The sequence below is a fragment of the Oncorhynchus nerka genome, linkage group LG13, assembly GCF_034236695.1.
Source record: "Oncorhynchus nerka isolate Pitt River linkage group LG13, Oner_Uvic_2.0, whole genome shotgun sequence".
Taxonomy (NCBI): Eukaryota; Metazoa; Chordata; class Actinopteri; order Salmoniformes; family Salmonidae; genus Oncorhynchus; species Oncorhynchus nerka.
This window is the reverse complement of record NC_088408.1, coordinates 34361974-34382033: the sequence shown is the minus strand read 5'-3', so window position 1 is coordinate 34382033 and position 20060 is coordinate 34361974. Positions and strand designations below refer to the sequence as shown.

General features: G+C 45.4%; 3 protein-coding genes across 3 annotated transcripts in view; 2 read left to right on the top strand and 1 right to left on the bottom strand.

The window, feature by feature from the left end:
• The first annotated feature begins 505 nt into the window (after positions 1-505).
• Positions 506-9226, top strand: LOC115140489 (protein unc-93 homolog A-like). The gene is made up of 8 exons (XM_029678829.2): positions 506-636; positions 934-1115; positions 7419-7648; positions 7858-7983; positions 8095-8306; positions 8386-8521; positions 8624-8755; positions 8857-9226. The coding sequence occupies exons 1-8, from the start codon at positions 562-564 to the stop codon at positions 9150-9152; spliced, it is 1389 nt and encodes a 462-aa protein (XP_029534689.1). The 5' UTR covers positions 506-561; the 3' UTR covers positions 9153-9226.
• A 4331-nt stretch (positions 9227-13557) lies between these two features.
• ttll2 (tubulin tyrosine ligase-like family, member 2) lies at positions 13558-15454 on the top strand. Its single transcript, XM_029678752.2, has one exon. The coding sequence runs from the start codon at positions 13558-13560 to the stop codon at positions 15412-15414; it is 1857 nt and encodes a 618-aa protein (XP_029534612.2). The 3' UTR covers positions 15415-15454.
• Positions 15420-20060, bottom strand: part of si:ch211-140l13.3 (centromere protein J) — a 28723-nt gene continuing 24082 nt past the window's right edge. The window contains exons 18-20 of the mRNA XM_029676782.2: positions 19704-19788; positions 16559-16679; positions 15420-16439 (exon numbers count right to left, since the gene is read on the bottom strand). Coding sequence (XP_029532642.1) covers positions 16250-16439; positions 16559-16679; positions 19704-19788 — 396 coding nt within the window. The 3' untranslated portion in view covers positions 15420-16249. The remainder of the gene's footprint in view (positions 16440-16558; positions 16680-19703; positions 19789-20060) is intronic.

The following is a 20060-nucleotide window of genomic DNA, read 5'->3' as shown; positions in this document are numbered from 1 at the left end:
AATAAACACGAACACTACAAAAACAATAAACGTGGAAACCCAAAACAGTCCTATCTGGTGCAAACACAGAGACAGGAACAATCACCCACAAACATACAGTGAAACCCAGGCTACCTAAATATGGTTCCCAATCAGAGACAATGGCTAACACCTGCCTCTGATTGAGAACCATATCAGGCCAGACATAGAAATAGACAAACTAGACATGAAACATAGAATGCCCACTCAGCTCACACCCTGACCAACCAAAACATAGAAATATACAAAGTAAACTATGGTCAGGGTGTGACAACCACATTGCTTTTTTAGGGCATAGAGCTGATTTAAAAGTGGTTCTACAAAACCACCCAATTAAAACATTGCATCAACTACACGATTCAATTAGTTGCGCATTACAGAACAATTAAGTTCATAAATGACTAATTGACGTACTTCGGGGCCAAAGTGTAGCTACTCTGAGCTTATATTAGATTGCACACCATGAACTGCTGTATTTGCCCCCTGACTCACAACCACTGTTGAATATCGACAAGCATAACCACGGAGAAAGTGGGCCGAAGTATGAAAAATGTCCTGGTTGTGTCCTTTGGATTCTTGCTGTTGTTTACTGCGACTGGAAGCCTTCTGAATCTACAGGTAAGTATTGGTAGAATTACATGCATATACGCTAAACCAGATCATTATTTGAGCAACATCTGTTATTTTATTAGTAATGGTTGGAATCTCTCATTTGTTCTTGCTTATGACATTCACTTATGTAGACAAGGTCTTACATTTACATTTACATTTCAAATGCATCGTAAAGCTTTACACGTTTAAACAAATAGGTCTATCCCAGTCCATGTCATAACTATTACTGGGGCTTCCAGGACTGTTGTTCATAAAAGCTGTCTGAATAGACTTTGTTCCTCGTCTTTTACGACTACGTTACAGAGCAGTTTGAACACTGAAGAAGGAGTAGGTGTGGCCTCAGCAAGTGTGCAGTTTGCCTCCATCATTCTGTCCTCCATGTTTGTTTCCCCCTTGGTTATAAAATACCTGGGCTGCAAGTGGACCATTGTTGCTGCGATGGGATGCAATGTTGTGTACACAGTTGGAAACTTCTATCCAGGATGGTAAAGCTTTTACTGAAAGATATGTAATACTATGACGTGGCTTTGCTTTGTGACAAAATGTCCACACCTACACATTCCTAGCTTGTTACAAAATTATAGGCTCTTGGCTTGTAATAAAACCTGATAACAAGATATGTTACTAGAGTTACATGACAACACAACAACACAACTGAGCTCAGCAGTCATCTTTAGAAAGACAGTGCTGAGATTTATTGAACAGAGAAATGGTTACTGACAATGTCACACCCTAACCCTCTATTTGGTTTGGTCAGGGTGTGCTGTCCCTGATTGAGAACCATACCCGAACCGTTCCCTCCTTTTTAAAATGTTTTTACATTTTTATATATATATTTTTAAATTTTACCCCCTTTTCTCCCCAATTGTTAGTATTTACTATCTTGTCTCATCGCTACAACTCCCGTATGGGCTAGGGAGAGATGAAGGTCGAAAGCCAGGCATCCTCTGAAACACAACCCAACCAAGCCGCACTGCTTCTTAACAAAGAGTGCATCCAACCTGGAAGTGCTGGCCTGCCACAGGAGTCGCTAGCTTGCTGGCCCACCACAGGAGTCGCCAGTGTGTGATGAGGCAAGGGTATCCCTACCGGCCAAGCCCTCCCTAACCCGGACGACGCTAGACCAATTATGCGTCGCCCGACGGACCTCCCAGTCGCGGCCGACTGCGACAGAGCCTGGACGTGAACCCAGAGTCTCTGGTGGCACAGTGGTCTAAGGCTAGCTGTGCCACCAGAGACTCTGCGATGCAGTGCCTTAAACCACTGTGCCACCCGGGAGGCCCTTTTCCCTCCTTTCTGTGTGGGAAGTTAACTTTGATTGTGGCACTTAGCCCTTAAGCTTCACGGTTGTTTTTGTATGGTTTATTGTTTTTGTCGGCGTCATGCTAATAAAGAGGAATATGTACGCTCACCACGCTGCGATTTGGTCTACTTCATTCGAAGGCCGTGACAGACAAAACATATAGTACATTGTCAAAAGTTTTAGAACACCTACTCATTCAAAGGTTTTTCTTTATTTTTACAATTTTCTACATTGTAGAATAAAAGTGAATACATCAAAAATATAAAACACATATGGGATCATGTAGTAAGCAAAAAGTGTTAAACAAATCAAAATATATTTGAGATTCTTCAAAGTAGCCACCCTTTGCGTGGTTGACAGCTTTGCACACTCTTGGCATTCTCTCAACCAGCTTCATCTGGAATGCTTTTCCAACAGTCTTGAAGGAGTTGCCTCCTATGCTGAGCACTTGTTGGGTGCTTTTCCTTCACTTTGCAGTCCAACTCATCCCAAACCATCTTAATTGGGTTGAGGTCAGGTGATTGTGGAGGCCAGTCATCTAATGCAGCACTCCATCACTCTCCTTCTTGGTCAAATAGCCCTTACACAGCCTGGAGGTGTGTTGGGTCATTGTCCTGTTGAAAAACAAATGATAGTCCCACTAAGCACAAACCAGATGGGATGGTGTATCGCTGTGGTAGCCATGCTGGTTAAGTGTGCCTTGAATTCTAAATAAATCACAGGCAGTGTCACCAGGAGAGCACCCCCACACCATTATACCTTCTCCTCCATGCTTCAAGGTGGGAATCACACATGTGGAGATCATCCGTTCACCTACTGTGCCTCACAAAGACACACCGGTTGGAACCAAAAATCTCAAATTTGGACTCATCAGACCAAACAACAGATTTCCACCGGTCTAATGTCCATTGCTTTTGTTTCTTGGCCCAAGCAAGTCTCTTATTATTCGGGTCCTTTAGTAGTGGTTTCTTTGCAACAATTCGACCATAAAAGCCTGATTCACAGTCTCCTCTGAACAGTTGTTATTGAGATGTGTGTAACGGCTTTCTAATGGTGAAGGAGAGTCGGACCAAACTGCAGCGTGTCTATTGTGATTCATCTTTAATAAACAAACGTAACACACAACAAAACACTAACACTACAAAACGAAAACCGAAAACAGCCTATACAAGTGTCTACTAACCTCTAACCAGGACATCAAGACACACAGGACAATCACCCACAATACAACCAAAGAATATGGCTGCCTAAATATGGTTCCCAATCAGAGACAACGGTAAACACCTGCCTCTGATTGAGAACCACTTCAGACAGCCATAGACTCTCCTAGAACACCCCACTAAGCTACAATCCCACTATACACACATTCCAAAATCCCAAGACAAAACACACCACAATACAAAAACTCTATGCCACACCCTGGCCTGACCCAATACATGAAGAAAACACAAAATACTTAGACCAGGGCGTGACAGAACCCCCCCCCCTAAGGTGCGGACTCCCGAACGCACCTCAAAACAAATAGGGAGGGTCCGGGTGGGCGTCTGTCCATGGTGGCGGTTCCGGCGCGGGACGTGGACCCCACTCAATTAATGTCTTAGTCCCCTCTCCTCGCGTCCCTGGATAGTCCACCCTCGCCGCCGACCATGGCCTAGTAGTCCTCACCCAGAAACCCACTGGATTGAGGAGCAGATCGGGACTGAGGGGCAGCTCGGGACTGAGGCAGCTCGGGACTGAGGGGAAGCTCAGGAGTGAGAGGAAGCTCGGGAGTGAGAGAAAGCTCGGGAGTGAGAGGAAGCTCGGGAGTGAGAGGAAGCTCAGGAGTGAGAGGAAGCTCAGGAGTGAGAGGAATCTCAGGCAGGTTAATGGATCTACCAGATCCTGGCTGGCTGGTGGTTCCGACAGATCCTGGCTGACTGGCGGATCCTGGCTGACTGGCGGATCCTGGCTGACTGGCGGATCCTGGCTGACTGGCGGATCCTGGCTGACTGGCGGATCCTGGCTGACTGGCGGATCTGGCAGATCCTGGCTGACTGGCAGATCCTGGCTGACTGGCGGATCCTGGCTGACTGGCGGATCTGGCAGATCCTGGCAGATCCTGGCTGACTGACGTATCCTGGCTGACAAGCGGATCTGGCAGATCCTGGCTGACTGGCGGATCCTGGCTGACTAGCGGTTCTGGCAGATCCTGGCCGACTGGCGGATCCTGGCTGACTAGCGGATCTGGCAGATCCTGGCTGACTGGCGGATCCTGGCTGACTAGCGGATCTGGCAGATCCTGGCTGACTGGCACTTCTGGCGGATCCTGGCAGACTGGCGGATCCTGGCACACTGGCGGATCCTGGCTGAATGGCGGATCTAACTGATCCTGGCAGACTGGCGGCACTGGTGGCGCTGGGCAGACTGGCGGCGCTGGGCAGACTGGTAGCTCAGGCGGCGCTGGGCAGACTGGCGGCACTGGCGGCGCTGGGCAGACGGGTGGCTCAGACGGCGCTGGGCAGACTGGCGGCGCTGGGCAGACTGGCGACGCTGGGCAGACTGGCGGCGCTGGGCAGACTGGCGGCGCTGGGCAGACTGGCGGCGCTGGGCAGACTGGCGGCGCTGGGCAGACTGGCGGTGCTGGGCAGACTGGTAGCTCAGGCGGCGCTGGGCAGACTGGCGGCACTGGCGGCGCTGGGCAGACTGGCGGCGCTGGGCAGACTAACAGCTCTGGATGCTTCATGCAGGCTGACAGCTCTGGCTGCGCTGAACAGAGGAGTACTGGTGCCTCTGGAATGAGGGGCTCTGGCGCCTCTGGCATGAGGGGCGGTAGCTCTGACAGCGCCGGACAGGCGGGAAGCTCCGGCAGCGGCGCCGGACAGGCGGGACGCTCCGGCAGCGGCGCCGGACAGGCGGGACGCTCCGGCAGCGGCGCCGGACAGGCGGGAGGCTCCGGCAGCGGCGCCGGACAGGCGAGAAGCTCCGGCAGCGGCGCCGGACAGGCGGGACGCTCCGGCAGCGCTGGACAGGCGGGACACACTGTAGGCCTGATGCGTGGTGCTGGCACTGGTGGTAATGAACCGAGGACACGCACAGGAAGCCTGGTGCGGGGAGCTGCTACCGGAGGGCTGGGGTGTGGAGGTGGTACTGGATAGACCGGACCGTGCAGGCGCACTGGAGCTCTTGAGCACCGAGCCTGCCCAACCTTACCTGGCTCGATGCCCACTCTAGCCCGGCCGATACGAGGAGCTGGAATATACCGCACCGGGCTATGCACCCGCACTGGGGACACCGTGCGCACCACTGCATAACAAGGTGCCTGCCCGGTCTCTCCAGCCCCCCGGTAACCACAGGAAGTTAGCGTAGGTCTCCTACCTAGCGTAGCCATACTCCCTGTGAGCCTCCCCCCAAGAAATTTTTGGGGCCGACTCTCAGGCTTCCATCCGCTCTGCCGTGCTAGCTCCTCATAATGCCGCCTCTCTGCTTTTGCTGCCTCCAGCTCGGCTTTGGGGCGACAATAATCTCCAGGCTGATCCCAGGGTCCTTTACCGTCCAGTACCTCCTCCCATGTCCATTTCTCCAGGTAGTGCAATCTCTCCCACTGTAGCTGCTGCTCTGGCATGAGGGGCGGTAGCTCTGACAGCGCCGGACAGGCGGGAAGCTCCGGCAGCGGCGCCGGACAGGCGGGACGCTCCGGCAGCGGCGCCGGACAGGCGGGAGGCTCCGGCAGCGGCGCCGGACAGGCGGGAGGCTCCGGCAGCGGCGCCGGACAGGCGGGAGGCTCCGGCAGCGGCACCGGACAGGCGGGAGGCTCCGGAAGCGGCGCCGGACAGGCGGGAGGCTCCGGCAGCGCTGGACAGGCGGGACGCACTGTAGGCCTGATGCGTGGTGCTGGCACTGGTATGCCGTGCATACTATGCCACGCCAACAGCTTTCTTTCTACTCTGTCCACTACATCCTCCACACTCTCAGACTCAGCACTCTGCTTCGCCGACAGCTCCAATTCCATCCATGGCTCTGCCCAGGGTCCTTTTCCGTCAAGGATCTCCTCCCAAGTCCATTTATCCAAAGAGTGCAGCCTCTCCCACTGCTGCTGCTGCCTCTGTTGCTTCTCCTGCTGCTGCCTTTGCTGCTGCTGCTGTTGCTCCTGCTGCACCTGTCGCTTCTCCTGTGGCTCCTGCCTGTTGACACGCTGCTTGGTCCTGTGGTGGGTGATTCTGTAACGGCTTTCTAATGGTGAAGGAGAGTCGGACCAAACTGCAGCGTGTCTATTGTGATTCATCTTTAATAAACAAACGTAACACACAACAAAACACTAACACTACAAAACGAAAACCGAAAACAGCCTATACAAGTGTCTACTAACCTCTAACCAGGACATCAAGACACACAGGACAATCACCCACAATACAACCAAAGAATATGGCTGCCTAAATATGGTTCCCAATCAGAGACAACGGTAAACACCTGCCTCTGATTGAGAACCACTTCAGACAGCCATAGACTCTCCTAGAACACCCCACTAAGCTACAATCCCACTATACACACATTCCAAAATCCCAAGACAAAACACACCACAATACAAAAACTCTATGCCACACCCTGGCCTGACCCAATACATGAAGAAAACACAAAATACTTAGACCAGGGCGTGACAATGTGTCTGTTACTTGAACTCTGTGAAGCCTTTATTTGGGCTGCAATTTCTGAGGCTGGTAAATCTAATGAACTTATCCTCTGCAGCAGAGGTAATTCTGGGTCTTCCTTTCCTGTGGAGGTCCTCATGAGAGCCAGTTTCATCATAGCGCTGGATGGTTTTTGCATCTGCACTTGAAGAAACTTTCAAACTTCTTGACATTTTCTGGATTGACTGGCCTTCATGTCCTAAAGTAATGATGAACTGTTGTTTCTCTTTGCTTATTTGAGCTGTGTTTGCCATAATATGGACTTGGTCTTTTACCAAATAGGGCAATCTTCTGTATACCACCCCTGCCTTGTTATAACACAACTGATTGACTCAAACGCATTAAGGAAATACATTTCAAATTAACAAGGCACACTTGTTAATTGAAATGCATTCCAGGTGACTACCTCACGAAGCTGGTTGAGAGAATGCCAACAGCTGTCAAGGCAAAGGGTGGCTACTTTGAAGAATCTAAAATACATTTTTATTGGTTTATCACATTTTTGGTTACTACATGATTCCATGTGTGTTATTTCATAGTTTTGAAGTATTCACTATTATTCTACAATGTAGAAAATAGTAAAAAATAAAGAAAAACCCTTGAATGAGTAGGTGTGTCCAAACTTTTAACTGGTACTGTACTTACAAATAAATATCACTAACATAGGAAATCATGTAAAGGTTCATCTGAAATGCCTTAGTGTCCATTGCGTGACCCTAAACTGAAATTCCCATGCACCCCAATAGGACACACAACCCCTCTATCTAGTCTACTGATTGCTCACTGTACTGTATTATACTGTGCTGCCTTGTCTCTCTTAGGGAAACCTTGCTCCCTACTTCAATAATCCTTGGATTTGGGGAATCTCCTTTATGGTCAGCTACAAGCACCTATCTTACCATAAATGGTAGAAAACAAGCGGAGAAGGACAAAAAGAAGACCCAAGATGTGATAAACCAGTACTTCGGGATCTTGTTTCTGCTGTACCAGTCTTCAGCAGTCTGGGGAAATCTAATGTCCTCCATTGTCTTCGGGCAAGACTCAACCTCAGGTCAGTGTGACAATAATGGATTTCCACTGCAAAGAGGCAAAACGTGTAATGGCATACCTTATCTACAAAGCTACATCTTGTGTGTAATTTACAATATTGACTCATTTACACTATTGACTAACACATTCTATGTTGTATTGAAATGCTGTGAAAGTGAGTTGTGCCTACAAATTGTGTTTCATTGTGTTTACTACTGTATTTCTCTCCAGTCAACATCAGTGAGAGTGATCTACAGTTCTGTGGAGTGGGTAGCTGTGGCAACATCAGCGAGGCCCCAAGCAATTCCACCAGACCACCGGAGAGATTAGTGCACACTCTGATGGGCTGCTATGTTGGTGAGCCTACTTCCCAATGACAGCAGTACATCAGCTAAACAACGTACGATAGCCAAGCCAACATAGTGTTTCATAATGCAGTCTAATCAAGTTGTGTCTTGGTTTTTGCAGGTGTAGGTGTGCTGGCCATGCTCTTAGTGGCTGTGTTTCTGGATAACATTGACCGAGATATGACACTGGAGTTTAGAAGCAACAAGGAGCCATTCTGCAGCACTTTCTTGGCCACATTTAAACAGCTAAACGATAGGCGTCAGGTGTTTTTGATCCCAGTCACTGCCTACATTGGTCTGGAGTTGGGTTTTCTCAATGGGGAGTACACCAAGGTACAGTACGTCTAATAACAAGACGATATTCCTTATAGATACCGTAGGGTACCGAAGTGATTCTGTTGACTTCTCGTAGGAATATGTGACCTGCGCTTTGGGACTACATTTTGTTGGATATGTGATGATTTGCTTTGGTGCCACAAGTTCCCTGTTTTCCTACGCGTTTGGGCGTCTGTCACAATATTCTGGACGGGTAGCTCTTTTCGCTTTGGGTAAGACTCAAGCTATATATTTTAGTGAGAGCTCTCTCGAACAATATCAATACTATAAGACTCATCACTGGCCATATAAATACTGTAATTTTCCTCTGGCAGCCACAACCACCCAGTTTACCTGTATCCTGGGTCTGTTGTTCTGGAGGCCTCACCCAGACCAGCTGCCAGTGTTCTTTGTGTTTCCTGCCCTCTGGGGCCTGGCAGACGCTGTGTGGCAGACACAAACCAATGGTGAGTTAGTTACTCTATTTTTGCATTCAGATCCTTCCATAGAAACATAATACATTACAAGAAAAGCACAATGAATTATTTGAGCTTTATATATTTTTCAGCACTCTATGGTGTTCTCTTCCATGGCCAGAAGGAGGCAGCATTTGCCAACTATCGCCTATGGGAGGCTGTGGGATATGTAATAGCATTTGCTTGTAGCCGTTTTCTCTGTGTGAATACCAAGCTATACATCCTTATGGGAGTTCTTCTGCTCTCAGTGACACTTTGTTTTTCAGTGGAATATGGTGAATACATTAGCCCTACACCAAGTGAGGACAACACTATCGATGCGAAACTGGAGATAAAGAGCACAGAACTCAATGAGGATAATGATACAGAATGTGATAAAGTGTTGTAAACATTGTCAAATGTACTTAGCCACACTATGGCTATCAGCATGTGTGAGATTCTTTTTACAATAAAAAATGTGAAACCCCATTCATAACATCCATGAAGTTTATTAAGGAACTTACTGTACTGAGGTAACTCATTAAATCCATTATTTATTACTGAGCAGATATTTAAGTATATGTCTGTTCCAGTCCAAAGGATCAATCTTCAAATGTCTGCAAATGTGTCTGGATATAGAGGATTTCATACATTCCTAGTGTTTTTATCATTAACTGATCCACCGTTTGAGAAAAATGGGAAGAAATATGAAAAATGTATGTGTTTCTTGTGGATTACTGCTGATGTTCACAACAACTGGAAGTCTCTAAAGCCTGCAGGTAAATATCCCATAATCAATTATATCATATGTCAGAGTCTTTGAAGGTGGTCAGTCAGTAGTACATCTGGAACTACTGAGACAAACCTATACTAAATAGGTTGTTTTTTTATTCATAGGATTGCATTTAAAGTACATATATTCTGTTGTTAGTAAATCCCAAATGTTATATTTTTCAGAATAGTTTGAACTCTAAGGAGGGGATGGGAGTTGCATCAGTCAGCATAGCCTATTCATGCATTATCCTGTCCTCTAGGTTTCTCACACCAAGCCTTATACGATCCTTGGGCTGCAAATGGACTATTGTTGCAGCTATGTGATCTACACAGTTGGAAGCTTCTTTCCAGAATGTCAATAAGCTATCTCTGAGCAACAACCAACACAGAACATGCCAATAAGCTATCTCTGAGCAACAACCAACACAGAACATGTCAATAAGCTCTCTCTGAGCAACAACCAACACAGAACATGTCAATAAGCTATCTCTGAGCAACAACCAACACAGAACATGCCAATAAGCTATCTCTGAGCAACAACCAACACAGAACATGCCAATAAGCTATCTCTGAGCAACAACCAACACAGAACATGCCAATAAGCTATCTATGAGCAACAACCAACACAGAACTTGCCAATAAGCTCTCTCTGAGCGAGCAACAAACAATAGTGGGGCATACCCAGAAGCTCATTTTCTGAGCAAAGGAACACTGGCTTTTATACAGCTGGAGTCTGTAATTGCAGACAGCTGTATCCCCTGACGAGAGGTCAGGGTCAGTTCCAATCTGGATTGGGGCCGACCAATCAACTGCTTGGGGGAATCCAGGAAGCCATTTCCTGAAATACATATACATACATACAAACTCACAACAACACAGAAACCAGGGAACGTAACAGAGATTCAGCTTCATATCCTTTCTTATTGTGTCTCACAGACACGTGACCTGTCTCTCTCTCCTTACAGTGAATGTAACTCAAGGTGAAGCTCAGCTCTGTGGACTGTCCAGTACTGGGAAGCTCTAGTGCAGTAATTGTAAACTCCACCAGACCTGATGACAAGTCTGTGAACACTTTGTCAGGCTGCTGCCTATGTGAGCTGCCCTGTAAATATGTAAACCGTACATACAGACATTACATCATAGGAGGACATACCTTATGTTCACCCCATTGTAACCCTATCAATCATATGTCAATCACTGAAACAATCCCCTCCTCTCGCGCTATACAAACATCACAGCAGAAATATCTACTGTATATTCTGCTGGTGTTAATCCTCTGGCAGCTATTCTTGGTGGCTGCATTCCTGGATAAACATAAACAGCAAACATAAACTGGACTCTAAGGGCAACAAAGCGCCCTTATGTACTGTTTTTCTTGACACATTCAAACAACTTCGAGATAAGAGACAAGTTCTTCTCCTCCTTTTGACCTCATACATTGATCTGTAGTTGGGTTTCCTTACTGGGGACTACACCAGTGTAAGTTACTACGCACATTTCTGAAACACATTCCTTAACGCTGACAATAGTAATTAAAACATATTTTAAAATCACTAAAACTAAGACATTTGTTTTGTTCAGAAAAACCCTGTATCTGACCACATTATGTACCTTTTTTATTTTTATTTTTTAGAGTTATGCCACATGTGCTTTGGGGATACGTTTTGTTGGCTATGTAATGATTTGCTTTGGTGCCACAACTTCCCTATTCTCTATACTTTTTGTGAAGCTGTCACAATACATTGGAAGAGAAGCATTATTTCATTTGGTAAGGGGGGACAGTGTAAACACCAGATGATACATTTTAACATTATCAACAATCACTTTGATGATCCACTCCTACTTATGGTATTTGTGTAACTCTCTTCCAGCTTCAGTGACACGCAGCCCTTATCCTGGGTCTGTTGTCCTGGAGGCCTCACCCAGTCACCCACATGCCTCAAAACTGTTAGCCCTCTGAGCTAAAAAAAAACAAACAAACTGTGCTGTGCATTTATTCTGGAAGCTAACAGTTTTCAGACAAGGTTACTGACCTGTCAATAGTTTCTTTCCATTTTTCAGCATTCTATGGAGTTATTTTTTATGACCAGAAGGAGGTAGCATTTGCTAACTATCGACTATGGGAGTCAGTTGTAGTGTTGTGTGCGCTCAGAAACGTAATCTCTGGAAATCAAGCTCTTCATCCTGTCTGGAGTTCTACTTGTGGCAGTTGTACTCCATGATGGGGTGGAATTCAAACAGAGGAAAAAATTCTACACAGAGGGGGAAATTAAGTCCAACCCGTAGAGGGATATAACATTGACCTGACCACAGAAACTACAAGACTGTAGTAGAAGTCAACCAATCTTGTGTAACTTGTGTAATTAAATAGACCATGTGGAATACAACTCTCATGTAAATAGATATGTACGCTGTGAATATTATGAGAAATATACATGCAATTTGATGTATGTCAAGTATAGGTTATATGTTTAGCGGTCCCTTATGTTGCTAGCGGGGTCAACATGGTTCTTTTTACATGGTTTAAAAATTAAAAATAAACTGACCTCCACCTGTCCTGCTCGAACCACATGACTAGGCTACACTCTTTCGCGCGGCAGTGGGTTCTCCTAGCAACACGGATGACCGGCAGCCGTGTGGAGGTCTTAATAACACTCGCAGAACTGAAGAAAGCTCGGGACCGTGCGAGAGGTGCCTGTGTTTAAAAAGAAGAGATCTCTCATCAAGGTAGGTAGAATGTAAATACGATATTGGACAATTTCAGTGAGATGTGTGACGGTACTCGAGGTTCATTAATCATATGTTGAATTCTAAAGCCCATGTGTGAAGCCTGCTAGCCTGGTTGGTTGACCCTGCCAGTCTCTGTTTAGCTATTGTCGCCTATTGGCGCATGACACGGAGTAGGAGTGGAATGCTATGGAGACTGGTACCCAGCACAGAGTACAAGGAGTGTAATGTTACAGAGACTGGTACCCAGCACAGAGTACAAGGAGTGTAATGTTACAGAGACTGGTACCCAGCACGGAGTACAAGGAGTGTAATGTTACAGAGACTGGTACCCAGCACAGAGTACAAGGAGTGTAATGTTACAGAGACTGGTACCCAGCACAGAGTACAAGGAGTGTAATGTTACAGAGACTGGTACCCAGCACGGAGTACAAGGAGTGTAATGTTACAGAGACTGGTACCCAGCACAGAGTACAAGGAGTGTAATGTTACAGAGACTGGTACCCAGCACAGAGTACAAGGAGTGTAATGTTACAGAAACTGGTACCCAGCACAGAGTACAAGGAGTGTAATGTTACAGAGACTGGTACCCAGCACGGAGTACAAGGAGTGTAATGTTACAGAAACTGGTACCCAGCACAGAGTACAAGGAGTGTAATGTTACAGAAACTGGTACCCAGCACAGAGTACAAGGAGTGTAATGTTACAGAGACTGGTACCCAGCACGGAGTACAAGGAGTGTAATGTTACAGAGACTGGTACCCAGCACGGAGTACAAGGAGTGTAATGTTACAGAGACTGGTACCCAGCACAGAGTACAAGGAGTGTAATGTTACAGAGACTGGTACCCAGCACAGAGTACAAGGAGTGTAATGTTACAGAGATTGGTACCCAGCACGGAGTACAAGGAGTGTAATGTTACAGAGACTGGTACCCAGCACAGAGTACAAGGAGTGTAATGTTACAGAGACTGGTACCCAGCACAGAGTACAAGGAGTGTAATGTTACCAAGACTGGTACCCAGCACAGAGTACAAGGAGTGTAATGTTACAGAGACTGGTACCCAGCACAGATTACAAACAGTTGGATGTTACAGACACTGGCTCCCAGACTAGAAGCCTACAGCCTAGGTTTGATTGCATATGAACAAAATGATTTGAATTGCAATGATTGTTTTCAATTAACATTTTATAAGCAAAGAGCAATTTCTAATAAATAATTTTGCTAGGACTGTAAGGGAGTGGTCTGATAACAACAGTTTACCTTCCAAGTTAGGAATAAACTGTGACTCACTTTGTACCCTCATCAATATAATGGTACTGTTGTTTTTTATTGAAGGATCAGACGGTTGTTTTCCTGGTATGGCCGCAGGTGTGTGTGGCCCCACACCCCTGGTGTTCCGGCTACACGAGGGAGCCCCAGAGCTGGTGAGAGAGGTGCTGCTGGAGAGAGGCTGGGAGGAGTATGATGAGCAGGGGCAGGAGGACGGAGGCTGGAACCTCTACTGGCGCACCTCAGCCTTCCACAACTCAGACTATGAGAACATACTGCCGTGGCAGAGACTCAACCATCACCCCAAGACTGTGGGCATCACCCGCAAGGATTGCCTGGCCAGAAACCTGAAGAGAATGAGAGGGACGTTCGGCTCGGGTCTTTATAACTTCAGCCCGACAACTTTCATCCTCCCCAATGATTACACCAGGTTTCTGGCAGAGTACACCAAGCATCGTTTGAAGAATGGAGGCAGGTCGGGGTATTGGATCTGCAAACCAGTGGATCTATCAAGAGGCAGGGGCATCTTTATCTTTGAGGACATCAGAGACTTGGTGTATGACTCCTCAGTGATCGTTCAGAGATACATCAGCAATCCTCTCCTCATCTCAGGGTACAAATTTGACCTTCGGATCTATGTTTGTGTGAAAAGTTTTCAGCCCCTCATCATCTACATGCATCAGGAGGGAATGGTACGCTTTGCGACTGAGAAATACAATTTGACATCTTTGGACAACCTTTATTCTCACCTGACCAACACGAGCATTAATAAGTTTGGCCCCTTCTACACAACAGACAAAGAGAGAGTGGGACAAGGATGTAAGTGGACAATGAGTAAATTCCGCTGCTTTCTTCATAGCCAAGGTATCAATGAACTGTTCCTCTGGCAAAAGATCAACAACATTGTCACACTAACTTTGCTCACCATAGCCCCTTCCGTACCTTCCAGTCCCAACAGTGTTGAGCTCTTTGGGTTTGACATCCTAATTGATGCCAAATATAAGCCATGGCTACTAGAGGTTAACTACAGCCCTGCTCTTACCATCGACTGCCAAGTAGACGTGACAGTCAAGAAAGTACTTCTCAATGATCTGGTTGATCTGATGAACTACAAGTCCATGGACAGCGTTAGACAGAGAGGATATCTCAAACAGAAGTACAAACGCCCCTGCTATCTAGGCAGCCAGTTTCTGCGGTCCCCAGTGCTCCCCAAGTCTATGTGTGAGCACCACCCAGGAAACAAGAAAAGTCACAGCATCCATTCTACGTTTTCTGACCGTATGAGATACTTTCCATCAGTTGAGATGAACCGGATCCGCACTGCAAGGAATTCCATAAGCAACACCAAGGGCTCGGCTCTGAATCCAATACTCATCCCACATTCAAAGACTGCAGCTGTAACTGGAAACAGAAAGACACATCCAGTGCTCTCACAGATGACAGAGGCCATCCAGTGGTCTGAGGTTTCAGACATAGAGTCAGAGTTTGATGACAGAAACCTGTCCACACGTGTTAGCCCGTGGCAGGCCTCAAGGCAACCAGCTGGGGGCTGCTGTAAGCTACCTGCCATTCACATTCAAAAGTACAAGACTCCTAAATTCCCATGGGACCCTAAAAGCCAAGATAAGAGCACCCCACCACTCCGTGTGGGAGACTTCATACTGACGTTTCCTTTTAATGAGGTCACACTGAAGGCGTCGTGGGACAAGCTCAACGTTAAGACTGCAGTCCACGAGGTTCACAAGCTCATCAGCCAGCTAGCATCAGGATGTAGCCACAAACAGAAGAGAGGGACAGAAGATGAGTTGGATAGATGCAAAGAGAAAAAGGATTTTGGGTCTTTGTTTTGGGGACCTACTAACCCTCCTCTACTTAGTGAGTGCCACTTGTCAAACTAACTGAGCAACTGAACATTTTTGGAATTAAGCTTTTGGAATAATTTATTATTAGCACAGCCTAAATATTAATGTGTGAAAACACGAAAGTATACAGTACAAACACACATTATATGGAAAAGCAACTCATTTGTCCACAATTTCAAAATAACCTATTTTGTATCTATACTGAACAAAAATAGAAAAGCATTATGCAACAATTTCAAAGATTTTACTGAGTTACATACATATAAGGAAATCAGTCAGTTTAAATAAATTCATTAGGCCCTAATCTATGGATTTCACCTGCCTGGGCAGGGGTTCCACCCACTGAAGAGCCAGTCGCCAATCAGAATGAGTTTTTCCCCACAAACGGGCTTTATTAGAGAAAGAAATACTCCTCAGCAGGAAACCGGGCCCAGGTCAGTAAGTTACATGTCAGTAAGTTACATGCCCTACCCTACATGTCAGTCTTGTTGTTTGAGAGGCAAGGGATATGTGGGGACCTCATGAATAATCTGTAATTCTGTGCAACATAAGAATCCTGCTGACACAAATGAAGAGGTCAAGAAGGTTATGACATTGCCATGCAAAAATAAGAAATATATTCCTTCAAGAGAGCAGTATAGACATTCAAAGATCTCTACAAAATAGTTTCAACACAAATTGTATTGATTAGTATTACTTATTTAGTGTACAATGATTTATGATTAATAAACATACACAATTTAAAAATGTCTGTTTACACTCAAGCACTTAGAAAATGATCAAATATGCCACAGGAAAATAGCTACAGTCAAACACAATGGAGCTTTGCTAATTTGGTATAAAGGCTTGAAAAACATAAAACATATGTTCTTCATTTCTTGTCTATTATGAAAATGCCATCCTTGTCTTTAATGCGTACTCTGCCCGAAGGGAACTTGGTCTCTTGCCTTCCATTAGAATACACCGTCTTCATTGTTCCATCAGGGTATTCCCTCCGCTTGTACTGGGACGTATGGACCTCTCTTTGGCCATTGTTGAACTCCACTGTTTTCTCCCCACTTCTATTGTTTCAGAACACACACACACACACACACAAACACACACAAAATATAAGAATGCAGCAGTTGTTAAGACTTTTACCCTACATAAAATAGAGCTAAGTACTGTATGTGTATCTTACTCTGAGAGCTTGACCACTGTTCCATCTGGGAAGATGCTCTCCTCTCTGCCGTCAGGATAGAGGTACTTTATCGTCTGATCTGGGAAAACGATCTCCCTCCTTCCATCAGGATGGTGTTTCTCTACAGACAACATGAATACATTTTTTGTTATTTGTGTCTATGCCTGGTCACCCTGAAAATATACACTACATGGTCAAATGTATGTGGACACCTGCTTGTTGAACATCTCATTCCAAAATCATGGGCATTAATATGGAGTTGGTCCCCCCTTTGCTCCTATAACAGCCTCCACTCTTCTGGGAAGGCTTTCCACTAGATGTTGGAGCAGCTCACAGATTACTGCACCTGTACATAGCCCACCTATAATTTAGCCCAAACAACTACCTCTTTCCCTACTGTATTTATTTTTATTTTGCTCCTCTGCACCCCATTATTTTTATTTCTACTTTACACATTCTTCCACTGCAAATCTACCATTCCAGTGTTTTACTTGCTATATTGTATTTACTTTGCCACCATGGCCTTTTTTTGTTGCCTTTACCTCCCTTATCTCACCTCATTTGCTCACATCGTATATAGACTTGTTTCTACTGTATTATTGACTGTATGTTTGTTTTACTCCATGTGTAACTCTGTGTCGTTGTATGTGTCGAACTGCTTTGCTTTATCTTGGCAAATTTATCGTCGCAATTGTAAATGAGAACTTGTTCTCAACTTGCCTACCTGGTTAAATAAAGGTTAAATATATATATATTTTTAAATATAAAAAAATTGTTGCAGGGACTTGCTTCCATTCAGCCACACAAGCATTAGTGAGGTCTGACACTGATGTTGGGCTATTAGGCCTGGCTGGCAGTCGGTGTTCCAATTTATCCCAAAGGTGTTCGACGGGGTTGAGGTCAGGGCTCTGTGCAGGCCAGTCAAGTTCTTCCACACTGATCTCGGCAAACCATTTCTGTATGGACATCACTTTGTGCATGGGGGCAATGTCATGCTGAAACAGGAAAGGGCCTTCCTCAAACAGTTGCCACAAAGTTGGAAGCACAGAATTGTCTAGAAAAGTGGTTCCCAAACCTTTTATAGTCCCATACATCTTTAAACATTCAACCTCCAGCTGCGTACCCCCTCTAGCACCAGGGGTCAGCGCACTCTCAAATGTTGTTTTTTTGCTATCATTGTAAACCTGCCACACACACACTATACAATACATTTATTAAACATAAGAATGAGTGTGAGGTTTTGTCACAACTCGGCTCGTGGGAAGTGACAAAGAGCTCTTATAGGACCAGGGCACAAATAATAATATAATGATAATCAATAATTTTGCTCTTTATTTAACCATCTTACATATAAAACCTTATTTGTTCATCGAAGATTGTGAATAACTCACTACAGGTTAATAAGAAGGGTGTGCTTGCACATAACTCTGCAATGTTGGGTTGTATTGGAGAGTCTCAGTCTTAAATACTTTTCTACACACAGTCTGTGCCTGTATTTAGTTTTCATGCTAGCTAGGGCCGAGAATCCACTCTCACATAGGTATGTGGTTGTAAAGGGCATCAGTGTCTTTTAACAGCGCGATTTGCCAAGGCAGGATACTTTGAGCACAGCCCAATCCAGGCAGTAAAGAAAACTTTAAGGTCGTCTCTCAATTTTAAAAAACGTGTTAATACTTTGCCCCTTGATAACCACAGCACTTCTGTATGTTGTAAAAGCGTTACATGGTCGCTGCCCATATCATTGCATATTGCAGAAAATACACGAGAGTTCAGGGGCCTTGCTTTAACAAAGTTAACCATTTTCACTGTAGTGTCCAAAACGTCTTTCAAGCTGTCAGGCATTCTCTTTGCAGCAAGACCCTCTCGGTTGAAGCTGCAGTGTACCCAAGTGGCATCGGGAGCAACTGCTTGCACGTGCGTTACCACTCCACAATGTCTCCCTGTCATGGCTTTTGCGCCATCAGTACAGATGCCAACATGAGCAGCAGCTACATTTGGCTACCTACGGACCGTTAGTGAAATTCTCACGAGAGAGTAGCGGTTAATGTGATTGGATGTTAATTATTTGACTAGGCTACCTGTATTTGACATTGTGTTGTTATTTCGCAGAACACTAGATGGTTTCATTTTATTTTTGGCAGTGGAACGAGACTACTCAGACGAGAGGAAAAACTCACCCAAATGTATAGCACCGTTGGAAAATATAAATGAACTGTTTGAAAATCTGAAGAAAAAAAAAAGTTAAAAAAAATATAAAAACATTAAAATAAATAATATGTGAATCACATTTTTATGTGGCGTAGCCTCGACGGCATTGCGCGTACCCCTGGTTCGGGAATACCTGGTCTAGAATGTCATTGTATGGTGTAGCGTTAAGATTTTCCTACAGCCCCACTATTATTCCTCCTCCACCAAACTTTACAGTTGGCACTATGCATTCTGGCTGGTAATGTTCTCCTAGCATCCGCCAAACCCAGATTCGTCCGTCGGACTGCCCGATGGTGAAGCGTGATTCATCACTCCAGAGAAAGTGTTTCCACTCCTCCAGAGTCCAATGGCGGCCAGCTTTACACCATTCCAGCCCACACTTGGCATTGCGCATAGCTATCTTAGGCTTGTGTGCAGCTGCTTGGCCATGGAAACCCATTTCATGAAGCTCCCAATGAACAGTTCTCGTGCTGATGTTGCTCTGAGGCAGATGATTTTTGCGCGCTACTTGCCTCAACATTCGGCGGTCCTGTTCTGTGTGCGGCTCTCTTTTATTTTCAAGTTTTCTACTCCGCTAGCCAGCACCTCGTCTAAATAGGTGTGCGTTTCTTTTTCTTCTAGACTGTGAGCTTGTGTGACCTACAGCTTCCCCACTGAGCTAATTGGGCAGCTCTAGCAGGGCAGAAATTTGACGAACTGACTTGCTGGAAAGGTGGCATCCTATGATGGTGCCACATTAAAAATCAATGAGGTCTTCAGTAGGGGCCATTCTACTGTCAATGTTTGTCTATGGAGATTGCATGGTTGCGTGCTCGATTTTATACACCTGTCAGCAACGGGTGTGGCTGAAATAGCCGAATACACTCATTTGAAGCGTTGTCCACATACCTTTGGCCATGTAATGTATATCAGATTAGAGCTTTGATAACAATATTACCCATCTGCTTGTTAGGAAACTGCAGGACCTCCAAACCAGTTGGGTATGTGGTGTGAGTTGTCTGTGCATCAGCATAGTAGTACACCTATCAAAGAGAAACAATGGAGTTATAAAAACCCCCCATTGTTATTTTTTACATTTTGTTAATGAAATGAAGACGAGCGTCCGGCAAAGCAGTAAAAAACAATGCATGACATATTCTGCTGTTCTATTACGTGTGCAGCGATGTCCCAGGGGATTTTGTTGTTGTTTGCAGTCATTTCTTTTTTGTTGTAATATCCCAAATGCACATGGCAGTTTCACCAATGAAGGATTCCAACTTTAAGGCATTAGTTACCGTTTAAATACTGGCATAGT